At 43.3% G+C, this 25,586-nt stretch overlaps 1 protein-coding gene across 5 annotated transcripts in view; it reads right to left on the bottom strand.

The window, feature by feature from the left end:
* RAB11FIP3 (RAB11 family interacting protein 3) overlaps positions 1-22,197 on the bottom strand; it is a 170,571-nt gene extending 148,374 nt beyond the window's left edge. For 2 of the 5 annotated variants that reach the window (XM_073362850.1, XM_073362852.1), the window contains exon 1: positions 20,170-22,188. In XM_073362850.1, coding sequence (XP_073218951.1) covers positions 20,170-21,168 — 999 coding nt within the window. In that variant the 5' untranslated portion in view covers positions 21,169-22,188. Of the gene's footprint in view, positions 1-20,169 lie in introns of all 5 variants that reach the window. The other 3 variants (XM_073362848.1, XM_073362853.1, XM_073362851.1) reach the window with 3 other exon arrangements.
* Between the last annotated feature and the right edge of the window lie 3,389 nt (positions 22,198-25,586).

Here is a 25,586-nt window from a genome sequence, read left to right as displayed (position 1 = left end):
ACACCATGCTGCGACCTAGAAGCAGTCAGCAGCGGGTCCGGCTTCTAGGCAGGGGGGCCATGGGGCTCTGCGCGCTTCCCCAGCCCCAAGCACCAGCTCTGCAGTCCCATTGGCTGGTTCCTGTCAAATGGGAGCTGGCAGGGGTGTCTACAGGCGAGAGCCACATGGAGCTGCTTGTGTGCCTCCTCCTGGGATCTGGACCTGCTGCTGGCCGCTTCTAGGGCACAGCGTGGTCCACGGTGCCAGGACAGGCAGGAAGCCTGCCTCTGCACCCCGGCTGCACCACTGACCGGGAGCCACCGGAGGTAAGTCCGTGCTCCAACCCCCTGCCCTGGCCCTGAGACCCTCCCCCCACCCCCAAATTCCCTTGTTGGCTAGTGACTAACGTTTTGAAAGAGTTTAATTGTATTATTTTAAAACTCTCTGGTTTAGTCTGATATTAAAGATAATATTACCACGTATTGATCGGATTTAGAAAAAGGAATAAATATCGGGGGACAAAAAAATAAGGAAACAAAAATGCTTAACAAAACACTTTAAAAGATCATTTTAAATACAAACTTTGGTGAGGAAGGTGAAACTAATGAAGCAGAAGATTAAAAAAGAATCCACCTTGACATTTTCAAAGCCATTAAATCAGCCTTAGCAATATAGCCCATTCTCTGACTTCCATGACATTCAAGTGTGAGGGTCTCTAGGGCATGTCTGATGTACTCAGGATGGTCCTGTCCTTCTGTGGAATTCTTGAGATGTATGGGTATGTGTGAGGAGCCCCCTGGCCTTCAGAAAGCACACCTACCAATAATGTGTATCATCAGTAATCTGGATTACCGTAGTGCCTTGGAGCCCCAGTCTCTGATTCCACCCTCACTACACTAGAAACTGTACAAACACACAACACCTTCTTTCAATAAAAGTGTGTCTACTTTGCACTTTTTCATGGAAACAAATGTGATTGCATTCCTGCAGTATCAAACAGGAGTTCCTGGCTCGCAACAGGCTAATCTTGGATCTGCCACAGGCTTCCACTCAGACTTGGAGTAAACCACTTCTCTCTGGATTTGACTCCAATTCCATTTAAAAAAGGTAGAATGTTTCCAACAATTAGCACTCTGGAAAACTGTTGGTTACTAACGAAGGAAGAATTTCTGGCAGTGAAGGGCTGAAGCTGAGGGCTGGTTATAGGAGAAATTCAGAACTGTCAGCCAATGACTGAGCCTGACAGTCTCTGTATCAATTAAGCAGGATGAACAGGATAGTCCATGAGGTCCCTATCCTCTCCTCAGTCAATTTCCTCACACCTTTTAAGGTCAGGCTTGACAAAGCCCTGGCTGGGATGATTTAGTTGGGGATTGGTCCTGCTTTGAGCAGGGGGTTGGACTAGATGACCTCCTGAGGTCCCTTCCAACCCTGATATTCTATGATTCTATAATCAGGGCTGATTCCCCACTCTGGCACTTCGAGTGCAGAAGGTGGGGGCCCGCAAGGACTTTAAAAATTAATACTGACCACTACAGACTTGTATTAAACTTTTCTCTGACCTTGGATGGGTACATGCTGTACACCCAAAAGGTTTTTCCCTTTGAAAACCCAGGAAGGAGCACTTGGGAATTCCTTCCTGTAGGATACCCTCAAGCCCTTTCACTCCCCCTCCGAGGAAGAGCTGAGAAAGAAAAACAAGGGAAATTAGCTGTTGCCATTAGCTAATTAAACATGTGCACAAACCTCTTAGACACAAAAATTCAATTCTGTTCTTAAAAAGTTAATAAAAACTAATAAACATTTGGAAATTTAGGCTTTTTGCTAGATTTAAAAAACAAAAAAAAACAATTACAAGGATTAAGCATCAAGAATAGCTCTCTTGAGGTCGAGCTTAAAGGTTACAAGCAAGACAAAAAGTACCTGGCTGTGACGAAGCGGGACTGTTCTTAATGTTTCCTCTGAATATTGTGAGGGTGCCTCAGTTTCCCCATGGCAGTTCTTAAGTATCTAGGTGGTGGGATAAGAGTGTATGATTGTTGCAGAGCCCTAGAGGGCAGGTGTGTGCAGGGGTCTGTACAGAGAGAATAGCCAATACCCTGTTTCCTGGCAACTGATGTCCTGAGCCCTTCCCCGCTGCAAGGTGAGAGCTAAAGTTTGTTGGAGAACAAAGGAATCAGGTGACCTCCTGGCCCGGGAAAGGGACAAAGCCCAGAGGAGGAGAAGCTGGAGATAGTTTCAGTTTGGGGCTGGCTAGGGACGAGGAGTGAAGTGCAGACGTGGTTGTCTGGCTCCCTGCCCCCCAGAATGGACCCAGCTGAGGGGTCCTGTTCTCTGCACCTAGAAGCTCTGTGTTAGACCATGTTTCTGTCGTCTAATAAACCTCTGTTTTACTGGCTGCCTGAGAGTCATGTCTGACTGTGGAGTTGGGGTGCAGGACCCTCTGGCTCCCCAGGACCCCGCCTGGGCGGACTCGCTGTGGGAAGCGCACAGAGGGGCAGAGGATGCTGAATGCTCCGAGGTCAGACCCAGGAAGGTGGAAGCTGTGTGAGCTGTGTGTCCTGAAGACAGGCTGCTCACAGAAAGGAGACTTCCCCAGAGTCCTGACTGGCTTCATGGGGAGCAGTGCGTTATCACAGAGGAAACCACAAGCCATAACGAAATAAAAGGAATAAACCTAATTGCCTCTTCCTCAACATTTCCTGATCTACTTACATATTTGGGGTTTTTAAATGAATAGTTTCTAGGTATGAGACGGAGGATTTTTTTCATACCTGGCCGAAGCTCTTACAGCATAGCTGCTCTGATACCTTCTCTCTGGGAGAACAAGGGACAGACAAAAGGGGAGTCTTGTTTCAATTTTAACAAGTTCTAGCCTTCCCACTGCCTCTTTTGGCCATGTGCTCACTCACTTCCTTTTACCTATGCATAGCAGTAAGACTTTTAATCCTTTACAGGTAAAGCAAGTAGAGAACAGTTACTAAGAGGATTTTATAGCTAACTGGCTGGCTGGGTCCATAAAAGGGAGCCACCTCCCCCACCACCCCTTCATTTATCACATCTCTCTTCCATGACCAGCTGCTATGGCAATACTGTGATTTGGGACTCTCAAGATATGCATTGTTAAACCCTTCTATCATCAGGATGTAGCTCTTCGCCCCCTAGCCACCTTGTTTGTTGTTTCCTTTTGGTCTCTCTTCATAGGAATATGGGCTCTTTGGAGCAGAAACATGGCTTCTTTTGTATTTGTACACACCTAGCACACTGTAAACTACTAGAAACAAAAACACACTATACTACCATATCAGATATCAGGAGAATGGGAACCTTGGGAATGATGCTTTTGAAACCAACTGGGTTTAGAACATCAGAGGGATCAAGGGTTGAAGATACAGAAAGCTTCCTTCAGATTAGAGCAGATCTAGACCATGCCAGCAAAGTGATAAACTGATTGCATCAAACCAGTAATCCAGATTTGATCCATTACCATTTCAGTCATCCATCACACATCTTGTCATCAGGGATTTAGTGGGGATGATCCTGTATGATATAAGGACGACTGCAAAGAGGACAGGACAGGCTGCTTAGACCTATCAAGTCCAGCCAGAGAGTCTCCGTGCCAAGAATGATGGGGATTTCCCTCCCTGGTTTGAACAGGAAAGTCAGTCAAACTCAGTGGCTTCAGTCAGTTGCTAAGCAAATTATTTAAGTTTAGTCAGTGTCACAGACCAAGGATATCTACCTTCCATAGGTATATCTCAGGAACCTAGAACGCTGTTGTGTAAGTCCCAATATAAATATGTTTTGCAAAAAGCAGGTCCATAAACTAACTGCTCAAGTTCTCCTTTTGGACTGGTTTTATTTCTGATCAAGACACAGATGTCTATTTGTTTTTTCTAATGATTAATTCCAACAGTACTTCCCTCCCCACCCCCCTTTTACTTGTAGCTGATAACTCATTTTCAGAACATTCTTCAGTAGGTTTTATTCCAAAAACACTAAAGTTTCAAGAATGCCCAGGTTTGGAATAGCTGGAGAACTGCTGGGGAGATCAATGACAGATTCATGCCAATCAACATAGGTTTATGTAAAACAGATCTTACCAAGCCGATGATACCGTTTTTTGAGAAGATTACAAACTTTGTTGATAAAGAGAATAGCGCTGATGTTATATGGTTAGGTGTCTGAAAGCATTTGACTTGCTACCCCACAACAGTTTGATTAAAAAATTAGAATGATATAACATGGCACATTCAATGGATTAACTGGTTAACTGATAGGCCACAAAATGTAATTGAAAATGGGGAATCAGCAATGGGTGTGTGTCTAGTTGGATCAATTTTTGACCCTATGCTATTTAACATTATCAGGTGACTTGGAACAAAGCATAAACTACTGATAAAGTCTGCATAGGATACAAAAATTGGGGGAATGGTAAATAAGGAAGAGGTCACTAATAGAGGGCAATCTGGATTGCTTGGTAAACCGGGGGCAAAGAATATATGTTTTAATACAACTAAACGTAAATGTATACATTCAGGAAAAAAATTTAGGCAAGACTCTGGGAAGTAGTGACTCTGAAAAAAAAATTGGGGGTCATGGTGGATAATCAGCTGACTGTGAGATGCTATGGCCAAAAGAGTGAATGTCATCCCTGAATGCATGAACAGGGGAACCTCGAGGAGTCAAGTAGGAGCAGAGAGGTTATTTTACCTCTGTACATGGCGCTGGTGAGACCACTGCTGTAATTCTGTGGCCATTTCTGACAACCACAATTAGAGAGAGAAGGACATTGATAAACTGGAGAGGGTTCAGAGAGGAGCCACAAGAATGATTAAAGGTTTACAAAACCTGCCTTATAGTGGTAAACTGAATAGATTGAGCTCCCTGAGAAATAGTTAAGGAGTGACTTGATCACAGTCTAAATACCTACATGGGGAACAAATAGTTAATAATGGGCTCTTCCATCCAGCAGAGAAAGGTATAAAACACAATGCAGTGGCTGGAAGTTGAAGCTAGACAAATTCAGACTGGAAATAAAGAATAATTTTTTAATAGTGAGTGTACTTTTCTAGCCATTAAAGCCAAGCCAACCATGCTTATGAGCAGAATTTACTCCCCACAGATGTGATCACAACACTATTTGAATGTTACTAACACACAGACAATTTAATACTTACAAAGAGGAGATAAGACTGGGGGGATAAGGGATGAGCTCCAAGTTTGGGTAATAGAATAAGGGATTTTTCCACCTTTCGGTTGTCAGTTTGTATCTGTCCCACGTTGTACTGAGCCCATGTGATGATGGTTCAGTATACTGCATGAAATGAGTTGGAGTTCTCAATCCAGCAACGACTGAACAGCTCTCGGGATCACAAAATCACCGATGAAGTGAGCTGTAGCTCACGAAAGCTCATGCTCAAATAAATTGGTTAGTCTCTAAGGTGCCACAAGTACTCCTTTTCTTTTTGCAAAATCACTACCAGAGTTGCTAGTAATTGGTATGCTTGACTCACCACAATTTAAGTAGCTAGACCCAGGTTTGAATGAGCATGACAAATTAAAATTTTCCAAGCCACATTTGCAATATTGTCCAGGCAGCATACCTACATTCTGTGCTGCTTTTAGCTACAGTCTCCAAACCATCAACTCAGCCCCATCCACAAATGCTAACATTCCTTCAATTAGACTGCTAGAAGTGGAAACTAAAGTACTCTTGATCACTTACAAATAGATCAAGCAGAAGTATTGGGCCTTAAGTTTCTGTACTCACTTAATCCTGGCATTTCGGCCAAGAGAAGAGCCAAACTGCCTAAACAGAGGCCATGCCAAAATTCAGAACTATGCACAGGACTTGTTACTGCTACCACAAAGCAAACAGAATGTTTAGAACGCCCCCCCCCCTTTTTTTTTTTTTAAACTTAGAGGGACACAATCAACTTGAAACTACTCTTTTTAATTAACTAAATTACAAGTACAGGCAGTCCTTGGACTTAACAACACAGTTGGTTCCTGAAAATTGTGTCATAAGTCGAAACGTCGTAACACGGATCCGCAATCCACTCCATTGCGGGACCGAGCATCGTAAAGTCAAAACCAATTGTTGTAAGTTGAATCAGGGTGTCAATTCAGAAACATCGTAAGTGCCGTTTGTCATAAGTTGAAAGTCAAAGCCGAGAACTGCCTGTAATAGACCTGCTCCCTATGTCCCCCTGCCAATGTTTGTGATTTTACAGTCATTTTCCTACTGAAGATTTCCAATGTTGCCATGTAAAAAAGCCCATACAAACACTAACTCAAAAAAATAATTAAGCTGACTATACATAGAGTGCTGTTAAGTGCATAAAACAAAGAACTGAGCACATGTTCTCCTAGTCTTGAAGACAGTATACTTCTAAAAATATCCTAACAGTAGGTAAAAAGGGAGACCTCATCAAAATGAGGCTACACTGTACTAGGCATTGTGCAGGCACAGAATCAAAGCTGGTCCCCAAACCGAAAGTTTTGTTTTTTTGTTTGTTTTTTTTAACTTAAGAGACAGGGGTGCAAAAATTGGGTTTTTTTGTTTTTGGGTATTTTATACACAGGAGAAGGGCAGGCAATAAGACTAGTGACATAGGCCAGCTAGCGCACAACATGATGGTTTCTTATTCATTTGAAAAGAACTGTGTTTTGTTGGGAGACCAATTGTCTTTTAATTGTCTATTGCCTATTTTTTTCTTCCTTTGGCTAGTCTCAATTAAAAAAAAAAAAAAAGAAAAAAAAAAAGAAAACACAACACACCACACATAGGAAGAGTTCCAGGTTACCCAGTTTTCCTCCCAGCAGTGCCCTTCCCCAGGTTCAATCACTGCTGTTGCCACTTCCCTCCCCGTAAATACCCATTTCAGATTGTGACATATACCCAAATGCAAGATGCAAAGATCCAGATGACAGTGGAACCAACTGTATTGTGTGTGTTCTACTCCCCCAGAGCAAAGAAAACTAACACCCTCTTTTCAGAGCTGCCCTGATGTCAAAGAATGTGGTATGGAAACCTCACAACTGAGGCTTCAGAAAACCCCCAAACTTGCTATAAATACCACTTCCCTCCCCCTCTACATTCAAAGCTGAAGACTCTTTTGGAGTTTGCCACCATCTGGGTTTCTGTTTACAGCTGTGGTCACAGCAGAAGCACAGGAGAAACGACGGGATGCTGCCAAAGCAAGCTTGGTCCAAAACTTAGGGTTGTAAACATACAGTTTGCTCACAAGAGACTGTTTTTTTTATTGTTTGTTTAATTCCAAAAGGCAGCTGTTGATTTTAAGACTAACTCAGGAGCCCTGCAGCTCAAACACCACAACACTGAATCCAAAAGCAAAACCCACTCTCAACAAGAGCGACACTGACTTTTGTCCAACTCGGAGAAATGCAAGAAAGGAAAGAGCGTACGTAGTGAGTAACAAGTCAACTGGATCAGTTTTGGTCTTACCAGTTTCAGTCATCTACCGTGTTAACAGCACAAGGGATTTGTTTACAATCATTTCACAAATGACAACAGTCCTCAAGGACTTCCTCCCCAAATCACAGAAGCAGCACCACTAGTAGCCAACATTAGTATATGGAGTAGCCCTACTTTAAGGCTTTGAGTGTTGGGCTGGAACCAATATATATATGGTATCTCCCAGCTGTCCCATGGGAAAAGTGATTGTGACATTATTGACATGGACTGTGATTGTATAGATCCTTGTTGTAACCAAGGTCCTATAGCTGCACCAAATCTTGTACAAAGGAGGTCAAGTAAGGAGTCTATGGAAAGGATGTAATTTGCTGGTTATGATTAAGCTGTTTGTCTGTGTGTATCATTTTTGTATTTGAAGTTATGAATATTGGCTATGTACTTGTATCTCAATGTATTTGATTCTAAGTAGCATCAGTGAAGCATTTGGTCAGCTTCTTGAGAAAGGACTATTCTAAGTAAGTGCCCAATCAAGAAACACTTGACAGACAATGGACTTTGGGAGACACCAATCCACATCTGAGCTTTCCTGGGAACTTTCAAACTGGTATGTAAACAATGGCATCGGCCTGCAAAAAGCTGAATATTCACGGACATGTGACTTGCCCAGGTGTCTACAAACTCCATCTTGTTGCTGTGATTTTGCACAGAAGAACAGAGGGGTTTCCGCCCACAAGAGAGAATATAAAAGGCCCTGGAAGCCCCCTCCATTTGGTCTTCAGCTGGCTCAAAAGATGGCCTCTCCACCCCAAAGAGATGCCTGAAAGAAACTGGAACACAGGACTGTAACTACAGGGGCTGGGGGGGGGGGGTGAGTGACTGCTGGACCCAGGCCATAAACCACAACACTGGTCTGAAAAGGATTGGGCCCAGACTAGGAAGGAGTCTAGTCTGTGAAAGAAGCTTATTGGTACATCTCTGAGGGTGAGATTTACCTGTATTCAGTTTCCTACTGTATTAGGCTTTGACTTGCGTGTTTTGTTTTATTTTGCTTGGTAACTTACTTTGTTCTGTCTGTTATTACTCGGAACCACTTAAATCTTACTTTTTAATACTAGATAAAAATCACTTTTGTTATTAACCCAGAGTAGGTAATCAAACAGCTGTGCATCTCTCTCTATCAGTGTTATAGAGGACGGACAATTTATGAGTTTACCCTGTATAAGCTTTATACAGAGTAAAATGGATTCATTTGGGGTTTAGGCTCCCAGAAAGACTGAATACTGGGTGCTGGGAAAGTCCCTGTTAACTGAGAAGACCCTGGGCTAAGTGAATTTTAGTTTCTGTGAACTGCAAGGGGACATGGACCAACCTCTTGGTCTGTGCTGTAGACGACTGGTGTGTCCAGCTCAGCAAGACAGAAGTGGAGGGAAGCCTTCTCTGGTGTGTGTGTGGGGGTGTTCTCAGTGGTATCCCAGCCCATCTAGTGACAGTCTTGAGGGAGTTTCTGTGACCAAACCCAGCACAGTGATGACTTACATCGCCCACATCTTAAAGGCCAATAGTCTGCAAGCCTCACTAAATTCGTACTAGCTCTCACTGCATCTACTTAGGGTCTTGTCTACACTAGAAGAATTAGGACCTATAAATTCACTCCAATGCAGTTCTGTTAGTGGTTGCAACAGCAGAAATTCTAGTTTAGGCAGGCTTTGGGTGTTTTTAACCACTATTGTCCAACTCTACTCTGCACAGAGTTGTATGCCGCCTCCTCCTCCACTGGTACTGGTAGCACCAGTGGTGAATTACAGGTCCTAATATTGCCAGTACAAGTGCAGCTTTATGAGGATTCAGTGAGCATCTACTGCAAACAGAAATATCACACTGAAAATGCATCTGAAACAGGAAGGCTCAATGTCTTTGAAATAGAAAATGAAAATGTTGAAAGGAGCTTTTTTGTTGGCATTTGACAGTGTCCTGTTTTGTCTGAGTTATTAACTCAATCACCAACGAAGTATCACTGTGCCTTAAGGTTTTCATTTAGCTAGTTAAGTAGACAGCTGTAGTGCAGATGTAGTAAAAAAAGAAAATGCTGTCAAAGTATTTTCATTCAGTTAATGCTGCACTGAGAATATGCATTACAGTCAGACAGGAGATGGAAATTCTCTGGCATGTGTTAGAGAAAGAGTTGTTGAAAGTATGAAATATACAATTCCCTGGGGATAAATTTGTGAGCAAGCATGTTTAACAAAATGAATACAGTAGCAAGATATCAAAATCAGGGATCCTTTTTATACATGACTATATAGCATTAAGAAAAGGAGTACTTGTGGCACCTTAGAGACTAACCAATTTATTTGAGCATCCGATGAAGCGAGCTGTAGCTCACGAAAGCTCATGCTCAAATAAATTGGTTAGTCTCTAAGGTGCCACAAGTTCTCCTTTTCTTTTTGCAAAGACAGACTAACACGGCTGTTACTCTGAAACCTGTCATATAGCATTAAGAGATGCTCATTTCTAGAGCTGATGATTCCAATGGAATTTTAAAGCTGAGTTTGTTTTTCCTTGTGTTCAGGGCTAATCGAACGTGCTTTGACCACAGTATTTCAAACACCCTACACAACCAGATAAGAATGTTTATTTATGAAGCAAGGGTGGGGGGGCAGAGGGGAAGGAGGAGAAATGTTATAGAAACCAGTTTGACAGGATTCCCAAGAGGTAAACAAATACTCAGTTGTTCCCAAAAACTACTGAAAAAAGAGAATACAATGCTGTCTAAGGAAATTCAGGGGTCCATTTACAAATAGGAAGCACCGTGGCAATATGGAAAAGGAAAACCTATACCACAGACATTCCTAAACAGGATAGGGGGAGGATAGTATTCAGTTACCTACTTCTTAAAAGTAAGATGAGCTACCAGTTTTCTGCAGATTTATTCTCCTGTGCTAGATGGAAAGGACAACAGGCCTGGATTCCACTTCTAACAGCACTAACTGGTGCCATAATGGCTACTAAAACAGAACTAGAACAGAGTGTATGACACCTCAGATAGGAAACATGAAATCCTGAACTCAGGACCTAGTAAGAAGGAATGGCTTTTCAAGTTTTTCTTTTTTTTTTTTTAATTGTATTCTAAGTATGTGAGGGTTGGAACCATCTGACTGACAGGAAGCAAGGAAATCTAGTGCCATTACAAAACTCTATGGGTAGACGATGTCAGACTTATTTCTTACCGTTTTAGTTCTCTCAGAGCCCTCAGCTTCTGGGGAACAGAGACCAAAACGTACTTTAGGCACTTTCAGCAAACAAATGAAACAAGACAAACTTGCTCCCACCAGCAAATGTGCTCGACACCAAACCAGCTGCTACCATCTTCTTCCCAAACCTACAAGGAGATTTCATGCCATGCAGCATAAAATAGACACAATCAGGTAACAACTGCTTCTTCATACTCTGCTGTTGAGAAGGGGGGGAGGGTGGTATAGAGAAGAAGAGCTCACTGCTTACCAGCTTAGATACTAAAATGGATGTAAATCAAAGCCATCTGCCCCAAGACACATTGCTACAAATCAACCTAAAGATATATTCCTCATTAAAAGGAAAAATAAAGAACAAACAGAGACTGGAAGCATTTGAGAACTCTGTTTAATTGAAAAATATTAGCATTGTGAACCGGCCTGAGGGACTAGAAGGAAAGGATGCAGCTGGATTTTCTTGGAAATTGGCTGCCAAGGATTTTGAAACAAAAGACGAGAATGACCAGATAAATGTTGAAAGATTTTTTTTTTAAATCCATGTTAGAAGACCAACAGCTTGAAGCACATGATTATCGTCATCAACAGGAATTAAGGCAGTCACTTCACCTAACACACACAAGAAATATAATATTTTCCCCCCGAATGTTATGCTGTTGAGCTACAGACTCAGGCTGACTCACACAGTCTCAGAAGAAAAAAAAAAAATTGAAAAAGATCTGGATGTGCACACCAAGCAGCAGCAGATGACTCTTCTACCCACAAACTGTGGGTTGCAGTTACCAGGAAGTCATTTGTTCTGTGACATGAAGTCAGCTGGGAGGACAAACACTTATTTAAGAGCACAAAAGGAATCTCAGCATCCAATGAACGGCAAATAATTTTACTGTCTTGATTTTAAGTGTGGAAAGGATTATTATGTATGCAATTGGTTGTTTAGCTGTGTAAGGATATAAGCAACTTTGAAAGCAATCTTAATATGACATACTTCTAACTATGAACCATTTCTTGCAGATGAGAATCGTTGTACAAAAAAGTATTTTTGATTATAGTGAATAAAATACCTCCCAAGATGACCCCGCTGCCCTTTAATTAGAGAATTTATTAGACAATAGTACTGTTCTTCTAGGCTTATTCCATTGGGGAAGGAAACTTTTCCCAAATATCCACTTTATTTTATAGAGGATATTATCCTGTAGGTATGGAAAAAGTTAAATATATCTTTTACAGTAGAACCTCATAATTACGAATACTAGAGTTACGAACTGACCGGTCAACCACACACCTCATTTGGAACTGGAAGTACACAATCAGGCAGCAGCACAGACCGGGGGGAGAGGGGAGGACAGTACTGTGTTAAACGTAAACTACTAAAAAAAAAAGGGGGGGGGGGGTTAAAATTTTTTGACAAGGTAAGGAAACTGTTTTGATGTTCGTTTCATTTAAATTAAGACGGTTAAAAGCAGCATTTTTCTTCTGCATAGGAAAGTTTCAAAGCTATATGAAGTCAATGTTCAGTGGTATACTTTTGAAAGAACCACCATAACATTTTGTTCAGAGTTACAAACAACGTCCATTCCCGATGGGTTCGTAACTATGAGGTTTTACTGTAGTTGTAAAATTGCTGCTAGTAGAGTGTCTCTTTAAGCACTTTCCTAGCTCAGAGACTGAAAAACACAGGGTTACATCTTAACGAGGAAATCAAAGCCTAAGAATTGATGACTGGTTTGAAGCTAACTCAAGTTCTAGTAAACTACACCTGACAGCATAGAAAAGATCACTGCCTCAAAAAGCAGCTGGCCTAGACTCTCACCACACACTTGTCCCCTCAAACTCTGCTCTGAAACAAAAAACCAAAAGCCACAAGCCTTGATTAAGACTTAAAATCAAATCAGTATCTTCAAGCATTCTCTGATACCATTCCAACGAGAGATCAACAGAGCTCCAAGATGGAGCGTTTGCATTATATAGAAAGCTGCAGTTTGGCATTATCAATGCGAGTCTTAAGATTTTCTGTCAGTAATTTGGAATTTTTTCCTTGTAATAACCTTTCCAAATACTTTCTCTCTCTTTTCTTTAATCCATATTTTGGCCACCACCAGATAGAGAAGCAAAGCTAAAGCAGTTTGAATCAGACACCCATCTACCCATATTAGGCATTTCTAATGTAGCCATCACCATATAATCAAGGCCTGAAGAAACATTCTGCCCTGAGCAAAGGAACAAAAAAGGAATTTAAAAAGGGTAGGGAACTTGGGCCTGATTCTGCGCCTTTAAAGTCAATAGTTTTGCCACCGACTTTGGGGGAACACAGGATCAAGAATAAATCTGAAAAGATACACTTTCTCTCCCCCCAGACCATTCCCAGATTTCAACTAGTGTAGTTATAATCTGAAAAGGGACTCTAGAAGTGGCAACATGAGCACCTATGTTTCTTCCAGCTCATCAAGTCAACAGCAAGTTTCTTCAGTGTACAAGTAAACAGATTTTTCTATTTGCCAGCCCCACAAACATGACTAACTGATCTGCAGGCCAAAATTATTAAACATTTATATGGGGTAGCACCTAAAACCATAAATCAGACTGGGACCCACTATGCTAGGCACTGTACAGACATAAGGACAGTCCCTACCTCAAAGGACCCCAGTTTTCTAAGCTCCAAATCAACTGAAACTGGCTCCTAAATAAGCCAAAAATAGACTTGTCAGCCCACCCCCCTGAAGAGCTTATTAAGGCTCATGGGAGCCCCTCAGAAGTCCCCCAAAAGGTCCATGGATCCCCAGTGAGCATAAGGCTGGCAGACAGTGGAGGCCCTTACCACAACCCACAAGCACAGCCAATGGTTATATTGCCCCCCCCCATATCACTGCAGGAGCTAAGCACCCCTCAAAGTTTAGCGAATTTATCCTCAACACCCCGGAGAGGTAGAGAAGTACCCCCCCCCAAACATTTTACAGAAAAGGAAAATTGATGCACAGAGAAGTTAAGTGAGTTGGCCAATGCCTCACAGGGAGTTTGTGGCAGAGCCAGGAATTGAAATCTGTCTGTCAAGTTCCTGGACAAGGACTTGGGAGATGAAATACAGACAGACAATCTGTCCTCTGCACATTCACCAAAAAGGGCAGAGTTCTCTATGCCAGTCTCAGACAGACCGACCGACCTTTCTTGCTGCCCAGCCCATGTTTTCCAGGCCCCTTGGTCCCCACCTTCCCCTTCTCTGCACAGCAGAAATCCAGGGCCAAATGCCAATTCCCCACCAGTTACTGAATTCCCCCAACAGAGAGGTCCAAGACCCCCACATCCCTTCAATATTCCTCATTTCTCACTGCACAACTCTGTCCCCTCCCAAACACTACTGAGTTTATCTACCCCACAACCTTGGAAAGTAGGGAAATAGATCATTTCAGGGAGGGGGGTGAAGGGGCGAAGGCATCCAGACATCTTAAGACAAAAATTAGTGGCAATCTTCAAAAATTCTGGTTTAAATTGACTTGCCAACTGCATATATAAAAGTCTGACAGAGTACCTGGGTTCTGACCATCACTTGTTCATTTCTTTAACCAGAGGGAACCTCTTTTTCCTGCAGTTCCTTTCCTTATTCATGCACTGAGAGAGATGTTTTTGATACTATACACTTCTCCACCTGCTTTGTTCATTTTGAAAAGTGATGCTTTTAAAGTTAAAAAAAATTCCCCATATTCCTAATACATATATTCCATAATGAGAATCTTTTAATAAGGCCTCTCTCATTTCAAAAGATAAAGTGACTTTCATTTTCAGCTAGCTGGCAATAACCATAACTTCTCATGATATAATTTGGATATTTGTTGGAGTATTCCACCTCTGAAGTGCTTTTCCTGCCACAGGAGAGAGAGATCCATGTCTGTTGGAGTTCCTCTACATAGAATGTTTTATTAATAATGATGTAATGCCTGTTGAAGGGGGGAAAAAAGCAGACTAACCACTATGGTAGATTTTCGGCCAAACCAGCTGAATGTTTGAGACAGCTGAATCATTAAAGTTAATGGAAGATTTGTCACTGACAAAAGAATAAGAGGGAAAGTGAAGTTTTGTATCACCCGCACACTTCATTTAGCAGTTCAGAGGCAACATAGGCATTGTGCATCTGCCTCTCTCTCTCACACACACAAAACATGTTTCTCACTGGAATTCTAGTTCCATTCCCAAAAAGCAAACACCAAAAATGAACCACCATTTAAACCTTTGAAAGTTGTTGTAGTGGCAGTACAGATGGAAGAAATGTAAGTGTCATTCACATTTAGATGGTGTAAGAATCCACTTGTTTTCATATACTTCAGACAGAAATATTAGCTCGTTATGTAACTAGAACTCTCCCTTCACAAAGTCAGACAGAGAAGTTTGCAGAATTAAGGTTCACCCACAGATTTTTATATATTCCCCCTAAGTTAGATTCTGGGGGCACTGATTTAAATCTAAATATAATAAGTGAAATCAGAGACAAATACAAGTGTATCATCAGTGATTCCAGAGGAACCTTAATCAAGAAGTCATAAGTCTGACTATACCTTATGCACCTATCTAGCATATAAAACGACCTATAAGTCTTGAAATAAGATGTTTTACTCTGATGGAATAACAAAAAAGAATGAATGTTTGTTGCAGTCCATGTTCTCCATTTCACAAACTAATGTAAGCTGCGCAGTGGATATAAAGAAATGTGAACTGGAGAATACAGAGTGACACCACACCCAGGTGCAATTTCACCAGGAACATTACCTTCTATTCTGGTATTCTATTCTAGTATTCTATTCATGACAAGAGATATTGACAAAGTGGAGGAAGTTCAGAGAACAGCATCCAGAACTGATTAAATGGGCTGGAGGAAAGATGAAAAGTACTAAATATGCAAAGCTTGACTAAGCAACAGCTCACGTGGAAGTAGAAGAGAAGCAATATGGTTACCCAAGAAATATCTGAAGGATGTAAACATCAAGGGCTCGGGTAGATTATAACAAGAGGATCTAACTAGGAGTGACGGGATATATTATAAGCTCATTATCAGGAAGAAGAAAAAAAATACACACAGTAAGATGGGTTAGGATGCAGGCCACTCCCAAGAGAAAGCAAAGAAGCCCTATTGCTTGGCACATTTAAAACTAGACTAGACAAACTGTAGGGGCTAATCTTTCATTTAACCTAGATGGATAGATTACATTGTGTAACAGGCCTTTTCCCATCTCTATTTTTTCTTATTCTATTCAGAGGGAGAAGCCTCCAACCAGTAATCTTTTGGATCAAAAATAAGATTTTTAATTTTTTTTCAACTCATATATATAAAACAAAACTTGTCAGAATACAAAGTTCCTACTCCACTTTGCTGCAACGATTTACACGGGTTACATTGTGCATTGCATAAAAGCCTTTTCCGAGTTTTTAAATTTGTTGGTATTTGATTAGCATCCCCTTGTTTTTGTATAGTGAGAGAACATAGGAACATCCAATTAACCTTCTCTATACCATTCATTTTATATAACTATTACATCCCCTCTTATTTATTTCCTCTCTAAACTCAAGTTTTAAGCTGTTTAATCTCTCCCCATAATAAAGTCTTTCCATGCCTCTAAACTTAAGCATCACCCATTGTGGACCCATTTTATTTCTCTGTATCTTTTTTGAAATACGGTGAATGAATACAGTATTCCATGTGAAAGCATGTTGTTGATTTATGTAATAGCATTATAATAATAATCAGTATTTTTCTCTCCCATTCTTTATCCTAACTTTTTTTTTTTAAAAGACACAAACACAATTTTTATTTTTTTAAAATAAAGCTGTACCAGGTTTTTAAACCATAAACACATAAGAAACTTAGAAATGTCCAGAGTGTATGACTAGTTCAATTATTCCTTTAAATGTGTATTGCCTTGCTTTTGATATCAGTTTCATCTGACATCGTGCTATCCAGTCACACTGTTCCTCTAGAGTTCTTGCAGTGTCCTCCAGCCTGCACTATCCTAATCAATGGTGTCATTGTCAGTTGTTGCCATCACACAGTTCATCCTTTTTTAAAGTCATTAAAAGATACCTCTCATTGTACAGATCCCCTGCACTATAATACATTTCAGCGTTGTCACTGATCAAGCTCACCCAGAAGGAACAAAGCAGGATGTTCAGATTTTAAGGTGAGGTTGGGGGGACGGGGGGCTGATAGACCTAAAAAAGAAAACTTGTAAACTGAGCATGTTTGATCTAGGATCACAAGACAGAATTAAAATAGAACCCTGCATCCTGTCTCATGTTTGAAACTTTATCATTTTTGAAAAGACCACACCAAGTGTTAGGGATGTTAGTTACTTAAAATGTGTAAAGCACTTTGAGATTCTTTAATTTCTCTAGCATCATCTATTCATAGTGCTATTTATTACTGTCTGATCAGTGCACTAGCTTACACTGAGGCAGTAACTAACATCCCTAACACTTGGTGTTATTCCCATTTTACAGATAGGAAAACGGAGGCAGGCTAGGAAAGGATGGGAGAGTTGAGCAAGGTGATACAGTAACAACTCTTCATCTTAAATGAATTTGTAATTAAGCTTAAACTGAATTGCACTGTTAGTAAGTGCAAAAAATACATATATATTTGTTGCACATAATCTATATGCCCTTATGTTCTATTGATTTGGATTGCTTAGTATAGGAAGACTGTCATGCGATTATATATATAGTTGAACAAGTTAAGATTGCTAGGCTCCATTTTAATTTTCATCCCCAAGACTACGCAAGATAACAACAAAAAAGTTGTGAGCAACCTGTAATGTTAATGGGTTTACCAAGTATATTACCAAAACTGAGGACCAAGTTTGGAAGGAGGGACTGTCTGCACCCTGTTGTAGGAATTATATTGTCTCTGGAAAGAGACAAGATAGAGAGTACACACCTGAGGGCAAGGAATTCCAAATCCCTCCTCCTTTTACTGTGGGCTTGAGTGTTTCATAATTTTATGCCACTTTGTCCAAAACATTTGCTACTACCTATTAGAATTACATTATGAAATGTTTACTGTAAACATTTTTAAATGAAGTTCACTGTATTTAAGTTCTGGCAGTATTTTGCCTTAGTTATGCATTCACAGGGTGAGTGTTTATATTTCCTTATAAGAATATGTTAAGCAAAGAAACCTCCAGACTCATTTCTGAAGTAGCCCGCTGGAAGAGTTTAATCAAAATTCTGCAGTTTGCAAGGGGAAGGAAGAGAGAGCACTACAGCTTCTACTATAGTATTCCACAGATTTCCATTAAGATGTGGTTTACAATTTATACTTCCAAGTACAATCTAAATACGTGTGTAGAAACATAATGCCACAACTAGAGGTTAGGATTCTGGCTTGTCCCTTGCTCTTGTACTAAGCAGAGCAGCGGATGGGGCAACTGGAAGAGCACATGGCTCTTCAGCAAACCCTCCCACCAACCCAAGAGTTTTGGAGAGAGAGTTATCCAAGCCTGGAGCTGAGGTAGGGAGGACAACAAAACAGAGTAATTCATTCTCTGAAGTGGAGGTCTTGTTACTACTTTATCCTTTGGGGGCTGTAAGAGGCTATGAAATTTTCAAATAGATGACTTAAGCCTAGGAAAGCAAACGCTCCTTCCTATGAAGCTACATAGAAGTGTTGTTTTGTTTATAACTTTCCTTCGTCTTTGTCATTCCTATTATGCTACCTATTTAGGCATGTAACAAGTTGGTAACATACTTACACTATCCCTTATCCCAGTATATCAGACTTGAGTTCCCTTCCCTTTTGTGACTTACAAGAAAAAGGACACGTTGGCTTGCTGCTGCTTTTATATGGATATTTTTCTAAAAACAATGGGTTTTTCTTAAATTAGAGAACAAGATTATAGACAGCTTCTCTTCTGCAGAAGTTCAAGATACTGTGTGCTGTTTCACAGCAAATTATATCTTTATGTATCAGGTCTGTACAGAAGACCAGATAAATCTCCTCACTGGATAAACACTCTATTTAAGATACATGCACGCTCAAAAATGCAATGTCATTTTGAATATAGTTTTAGGTTTATGTAGGTATCAATACGAACCAAAACTGGAGATAGCAACCAACTAATTTCTTCCTCCTTGTAGGAAACCTCAGCTGTTAATTCACATTTTGGGTCATATCAGGTGGCTTCGTATTACACCATACCACATTTGATCTGCTACAAAGGGATATATCAAAATCCAAACTCACCATGGTACAATACAACAGAAACAAGAAAGAGGCTTAAAAAAAAGTTGTACCCATCAAAAACTGAGCTATTTAATACCTACTATTGTGTTTAACATAATCAGGCAAATATACAGAAAATAGTGTCCACAAACACCAGCAAATGGCGTAAGTTGAGCTGAGTTTGTAACACTTCATTAGCAAACATGTGCTTGACCTTTAGCTCATTTTGATTTGTTTTCTTTGAGACAAATAGTAAAAAGTAGGTAAAGCAATGCTTCAAATGGACCAATCTCATTTCTAACAAGCAAGTGTTCAAAACTCCCAGTTGTCAAATTTTACTTTATTTTCCTCAGGAAGGTGCCTTATATGATACACATGCAAGTGTTTACTAATTGCCACAATTCTGAGGTGTATCAAGCTTATCAAGGCCCCATTGTACACACTCTTTACCTAAATACTTGGTTTATATGAATAATCTGAAGAAGTTGGCCTGGATAAGCAAAGAAGTCTAAAATGCAATGACAGGGTTCATAAATTAATGCATCAACAAATTGTCTTTCACAGAGCTGGGAGCCCACTCACTCAGAAATTCTGCAAGTGAAGAGGAGTATGAGTATATTACAGGTCCTCTCAATAATAACTAACTGTTTAAATCCATCAGGCTGAGAGATCAAGCTACTGAAGACAGATGCAAAGTAAGAAGGACCTACAAACCCATAACTAGCAAACAAAAGGACCTGGAGTTGTAAGCTTTCATTTGTTTTCCCCATCAAAACATAAGAGAAGTTACCAGAAATCATAGGAAATGTGAGTGGAAATTGAAGACATTTTAAAAATAAGGGTATCAGTCTGTGTCTAAAATTCACATGAAATTAGAACAGCAGCTAATTTGACATAGGATACCATGTGCTACAATACTTAAGCACAATAGGAGGAGCTCAGCACTGTGCAAGTGTAATGCTGGCTTTTGTCAATTTATTGACCCCCTCTTAGAGTTAGGATACTGATCAAAGTCAACAGGAGCTTTGCCCAAGTCAGGACTACAGAAGAGGGTCCTCAGGCAGACCATTAACATTATTATAAATACACTGCTGGAAAACACATATTGAAAGTTCATTATAGGAAATGTAATACTGAAGTCTTACAGTACATAAGACTTACAATACGTATACACCATTTTTATGCACAAAAGAGAAACATACCTGAACAACAGATCAGAGTGTACCTTAGGAGTGAAAAGAGTAACCATTCACGGGCACCTCGGCCTACATGAAATACAGATGATAAATTAATATTACCTGTTCTGCGCCATAGACTGTAGCAAACTGAACAAACTCCTCTATCTGCACAAAGCCATCCCCATCTCTGTCTAGGGCATCAAATACAGCTCGGAGACGGGGCTCATCTTCTTGACAACCTGGAGAGTCATTAGTTATGGAATCAGGCTGGGCAAACTCCGGGGACTGGCTCAGGTTGCTAGAGGAATGGAAAGCGGGGAAGAGGTCCATCTCTTTGTCAATCTGGGAGAAATCCTGGGTACTTAAGGAAAGCATCTCCTGGCAGCTTTGGGATATATAGTCTTCTGGCTCTTTAGTCCAAGGGGAAGTTGGAGTGAGTCCTTCAGAGTGGCTCTCCTCCTGGGAGGTCTCCATTCCTAAGTAAAACTCCCCTTCTGCTTGCAGGCTTTCGCTGCTTTCAGGAAAGCTTTCTCCCGTGTTTGAGTTCTCTGGACTTAGCCCAGCACTCCTAAATTGTAAATCCCGAAGAGGTGAAGAAACAGCCTGGTCCAGAACGAGAGAGAAGAACTGCTCTCCCAAGTCTGTGATCTGAGCAGAGGCCAGTGCACCCTGCACCACAGAAAGGTTTAAATCAAAATCACTCTGGGGGCAACCATGACGATTATCACCTGCACCTGACTCTTGTACCAGGTGGCTGATTGGGTCTGTCGTGTCTTGGTCCAAGAGGCCGTTCTCCGGCTTTTCCATGCGGTATAAATACTCAATGGGCCCATCTGAGAACAGCGTAGGATCCAGCCCTGATAGCTTCATCTCTCCCAAAACCTGCTCTAGCACTGCTGGCCCACTCTCCCTCTCCTGTAAAGAGGGTCCCAGGAATAAAGGGGCGTCCGGGGGCGTCTCTCTGGGGACCAGCACCAGGTCGGGGCTAGGCAGCTGCCCTCTCTGCTCCATGATGAGATACCTCCCATTCTGCTCGGCAAACAGAGTCAGCAGCGATGCCCGCTCCGATTTGCTCCCTGGGTCCGAGAGAGTCATTAACAAATCCGGCTCCATTTTCATCAGAAAAAAAATAAAGGATTTAATACAAACTACAGCGGCTGTTCAGACCCTCCTGGACACAAAGGGCTGGGTTTGTGAGCAATCACTGCCCTGCCGTCTCCCCGCGGCAGAGCTCGGGTCTCCCGGAGAGCCCACCACAGATCCGCTGCATTGCTGCTGCTCCTTGGAGCCTCCTCTGCAAACGGGAGATGCGCTGCTGCCATTTGCCTGCATCCATCTTCTCCATCCCTCCGGCGTCACATCCCAGGAGGCGGCGGCGGCGGCGGGGCAGCGGCTAAAGGGACCCCCGTGGGGAGGAAAAGGCAATCGCAGCCGCGCACGAATCGAAGGCGCCTCGGTAGCTGTCCGACAAAGCCTGCAGCCCGGGCTCAGCCCGCACCCCGAGGCTGCCCCCGCCAAAGAACCGGCGGCGCCCCTCGCAAAGGATGGTGCTGCTAAGCCACGAGCTCACAGGGCATCTGCTACTCCGACGCCCCCGGGCTAACGGGGGTCGGGGCGGGCTGTGCTGCGGCACCGGGCTGTGCTCCCGGCCCTGCTTGTGGCCCCGAGAGCAGACTGCGCCCTTCGAGCTACTCCGGGAGCTGGGCTCCCTCGGCGGCCGCGGAGAGTGTGGGGCGCCCTGGGGGTCCTGCTCCCCGGCTCCGAGGGCTCCCGCCTGCGGCTGGCTGCAGCCTCTGCTCTGGCAGCCGGCTGGGCGGGCCGATCTCCGCGCTGGCCGGCCTGGCTCCGCCTGCAGCCCGGGGAGGGCTTTGTGTCGCCGGCCTCAGGCTCCTCCCGCGCCCGGCGACAGGGGCGGAACCGCGTCCGCCTCTGAGCTGGGCTCTGCTGGTGTGGGGAGCTGTGTGTCCCCCCACGGGGCTCCGGCGTGGGGGTGTTGTGTTGTGTGGCTGTGCAACCCCCGGGGGCTCTGGGGTGGGGGGAGCTCTGTGTGTGTGTGTGTGTGCGCGCGCGGGCCCCCCTCCGGCTCTGGGGTGGGGGGTAGCTGCGCGTGTGTGTGTGTGTGTTTGTGCCGCCCCCACTCCAGAGGCCGGGAGAGGACGGACGCCCGGACACACACAGCTACCCTCCCCCCCCCGCCCACCCCACAGCCCGGGGCGGGGCGGCGGGACACAGAAACACACCGTGTGTCTGTGCCGCCCCCTCCCCGTTTCGGGGGGGGAGCTTTGTGTGTATCTGTGCCGCTCCCCGCGTCCGTCCGTCCCGTCCCGTCCCCGGCTCTGGGGTGACGGGGAACTGTGTGTGTGTGTCTGTGCCGCGCCTCCCCTGGCTGAGATTATTTTTGATGGTTTCTCCCAAGCCTGAGGAGGCGGGTCGGTGGCGCCCTGAAACAAACCCGCCGCCCGCCCGTTTAACACCAACACTGCCCGTTGGCCGTGAATCGCAGAATCCAGTCCCACCCTGCCTAGCCGCCGCAGTAACTACAGCGATGATGTCATTCCCCCGCCATTCTCCTCCCCCCTCCCAACCAGGGCACGGCGCAAGGAGCTTCCGATACGACCCGGCTCCGCCGGTGCAGCGGCGCTGGTGCGCTTGCGCGTGGCCGCAGGAGGGAACAGTTAAAGGGGCCAGCAGCCTCCGCCCAGCCCCGTGCTGCGCTCTGCAGAGCGGCGCGCGCAGTACGGGGCGCGCGGAGACCGCGCTTCGCCGGTGCGCTGGCTGGCACCGAGCAGCCCGCAGCGCGTCCGCTGGGCAGCACGGGCTGGAGGCGACCTGCCCGCAGCTCCCGCTCTCTGATGCTGAACAGCCTAATGATGACTTGCTGCAGGAGGAGCTGGGCAGGCGCTGCATGAAGTGCAAGCAGGGCCGGCTCCAGCGAACCAAGCAGGTGCCTGGGACGGCAAATGTAAAGGGGTGGCAGGACAACGGGCTCTGGGGCCGCGATCCGGCGGCGGGACGCGACTCTTCTTCGGCGGCCGCGCCATCACTCCGCCTCCGCTTGGGGCGGCGCTGGAGCCGGCCCTGAGTGCGACGTGAACGTAAGCGTCAAAGAATAGTAATTGATCAGCAGGAGTTAATACTAGCAACAGGGCCCCCAACGGTGATGAGCATAGAATAGCTTCCTGACGAGCACCCCCACACAGAGTGCTAGGGGGACACTGAGAGCCTCTCGTGCCATCCCACCTAGATGGGGAGGGGCCTGTGCTGCAAAATGTTGAGATCATTAGCGCCTACAGTGTGACTTCAGTGGGGCTCCTTGTGTTAGGAAGCTTTCCACTCTGTAAGTAGTGTCTGCAGGATTGGTCTCTAAGGATTTTAGCACCCAACAAATTACTAAATATTTGTATTTGTGGAGCACTTGGGAGCCCCACTCATGGAGCAAGACCCTATTGTGATAAGCCCTGTCTAAACACTGCCAGTGTTATTACTATTAATAATCCTCATTTTATGTGGTAAGTATGAAGGAACTCTCACAGCATGCCACATCTGATGATGATGATGTTACCCCTCATAGGTAAGGCCAAGTCTGGCTTTGAAATGCTGTCCGAGCACCTATGCAATGATAGAGGCATCAGAACAAGCATAAAACTAAATGTCTCTCAAGCAGCCGTGAGACATGGGCAAGATGTGGACAACACATTATGCAACTTGGTCAGTTCTGTATACACTCTCTTAGGGCAGTTTGCAGCATCAAATGGTAGGACAAGATTTCCAATATTGAAATCGTTAATCATTGTTGCATGTCTAGCATTCAAAGCAAGCTCATAAAAGCTCAGGTGCATTGGCCTAAGCATCTTGTTCGTATGGCCATCTCAAGCCATATTTTATGATCAGCTAAAACAAGGCACCCTCTCTTATGGTGGCAGGTATAAACGATATAAAGACACACTGAAGTCAAACTTGAAAGCATGTCACTGTCAGGTTGATCCCAGCAACTAGGCAGCATCAGCCCCTGACAGAGTAAGGTAGGGACAGAATTGGCAGGTTGCCATTAACCTCTTTGAAGCAAGGCATATTAACGCCATATGTGGAAAAAATGAACAGCACAAAGCAAGGCTACAACAGTCTGTAATGGTCATGGACATTCTTATCTGTCACATGAGACCATGTTTGCAGTACTCACATTGGTCTGAGCTGAATCTTCATATGTCAACATCCATGTGAGACTGTATCATCATTAAAGAATTGAGCATCATGCCAGCACCACTATCAAAAATACATATTCTGTCAACATAATTGGTTCATTTTAGCCAAGTATTAATCATTTAGCATCAAGAATTACATCAAGAATTAAATTTAAGATGTTGAGCATCGATTGACAAAGTATCATTAATGTATATTATTAATGCATTGCTCTAGGATAGCCAATAACTACACTTCACTTCTGAAGGGCCCTTTCATGTAAGGATCTCAAATATTAAATGTCACGGAATCCTATGAAGTGAGCTGTAGCTCACGAAAGCTTCTGCTCAAATAAATTTGTTAGTCTCTAAGGTGCCAAAAGTACTTTTTTTTTTTTTTTTTTTTTTTTTTTGGCGGCTACAGACTAACACAGCTGCTACTCTGAAACAGGGCATAGTGTGCACTTCGCAGTGCCTTTAATGATAAAAACAGGGTCTTGCTTAATCTTCAACACCCATTTTACAGAAGGGTAATTGTGCACAAGAGGGGAAAATGCACCTTGAAGTGAGGAATTGTGCTTCATTAGGGAAAAATATAGTTTGCTATGAATTTTTATTGAATTAGTTATTAAATGTACAGGCCTCAAACCCTTACGTACATGAGTAACTTTTCTACACAGGGCTAGTTCTCACAAGTAAAGTTATACATGCATTTAAGGGATTATCTATGCAGCAAAGTTATACTGATAGAATCTAAGATGTGAATTTAAAGAACTATAGTTATAGTGGTATAACCCCTTGTGTAGAGTCTTATTGCAGTTTTGTTCATTTTAAAAGAAGTTTAAGCTAAACAAATAAATGTCACTCTTATTCCAAAATAAGAGCATCCACACAGCAATTGCCATGATATAATTATAGCAGTGTAATTATACAAGAGCAGCTGGTAGAACTTTCCTGTGTAGACAAGCACTAAAGTGTTTGCAGAATCAGGGTTTTATACTGCCATAGTGCCCAGAAGCCCTGTCATGATCAGTCCTGTTGTGCTAGGCTATGGGTTCTCTACGACTCCATGAGCATTCTGGTTGGGATCAGTTTGCTCAGGTTTCTGATCTAGTTCACACTGGCATGCTCAGAGGCCCCCTTTGAAGGACAAGGCCCAAGTAGGGACCATTGAATTGTGGAAGTAAATGTGTGGTTAGGCAGGTGGTGTCAAAGAGAGGGCTTTGGAGTCTTCAACCATGGAATGTTGTTCCAGGAAGGAAGATTGCTAGGAAGAGCTGGGATCCACCTAATGAAGAGAGGGAAGAGCAGGCAGGCTTGCTAACCTAGTGAGGAGGGCTTTAAACTAGGTTCACCAGT

Source organism: Lepidochelys kempii, chromosome 10 (genome assembly GCF_965140265.1).
Source record: "Lepidochelys kempii isolate rLepKem1 chromosome 10, rLepKem1.hap2, whole genome shotgun sequence".
NCBI classification, from domain to species: Eukaryota; Metazoa; Chordata; order Testudines; family Cheloniidae; genus Lepidochelys; species Lepidochelys kempii.
This window is presented reverse-complemented; position numbering and strand designations above follow the sequence as displayed.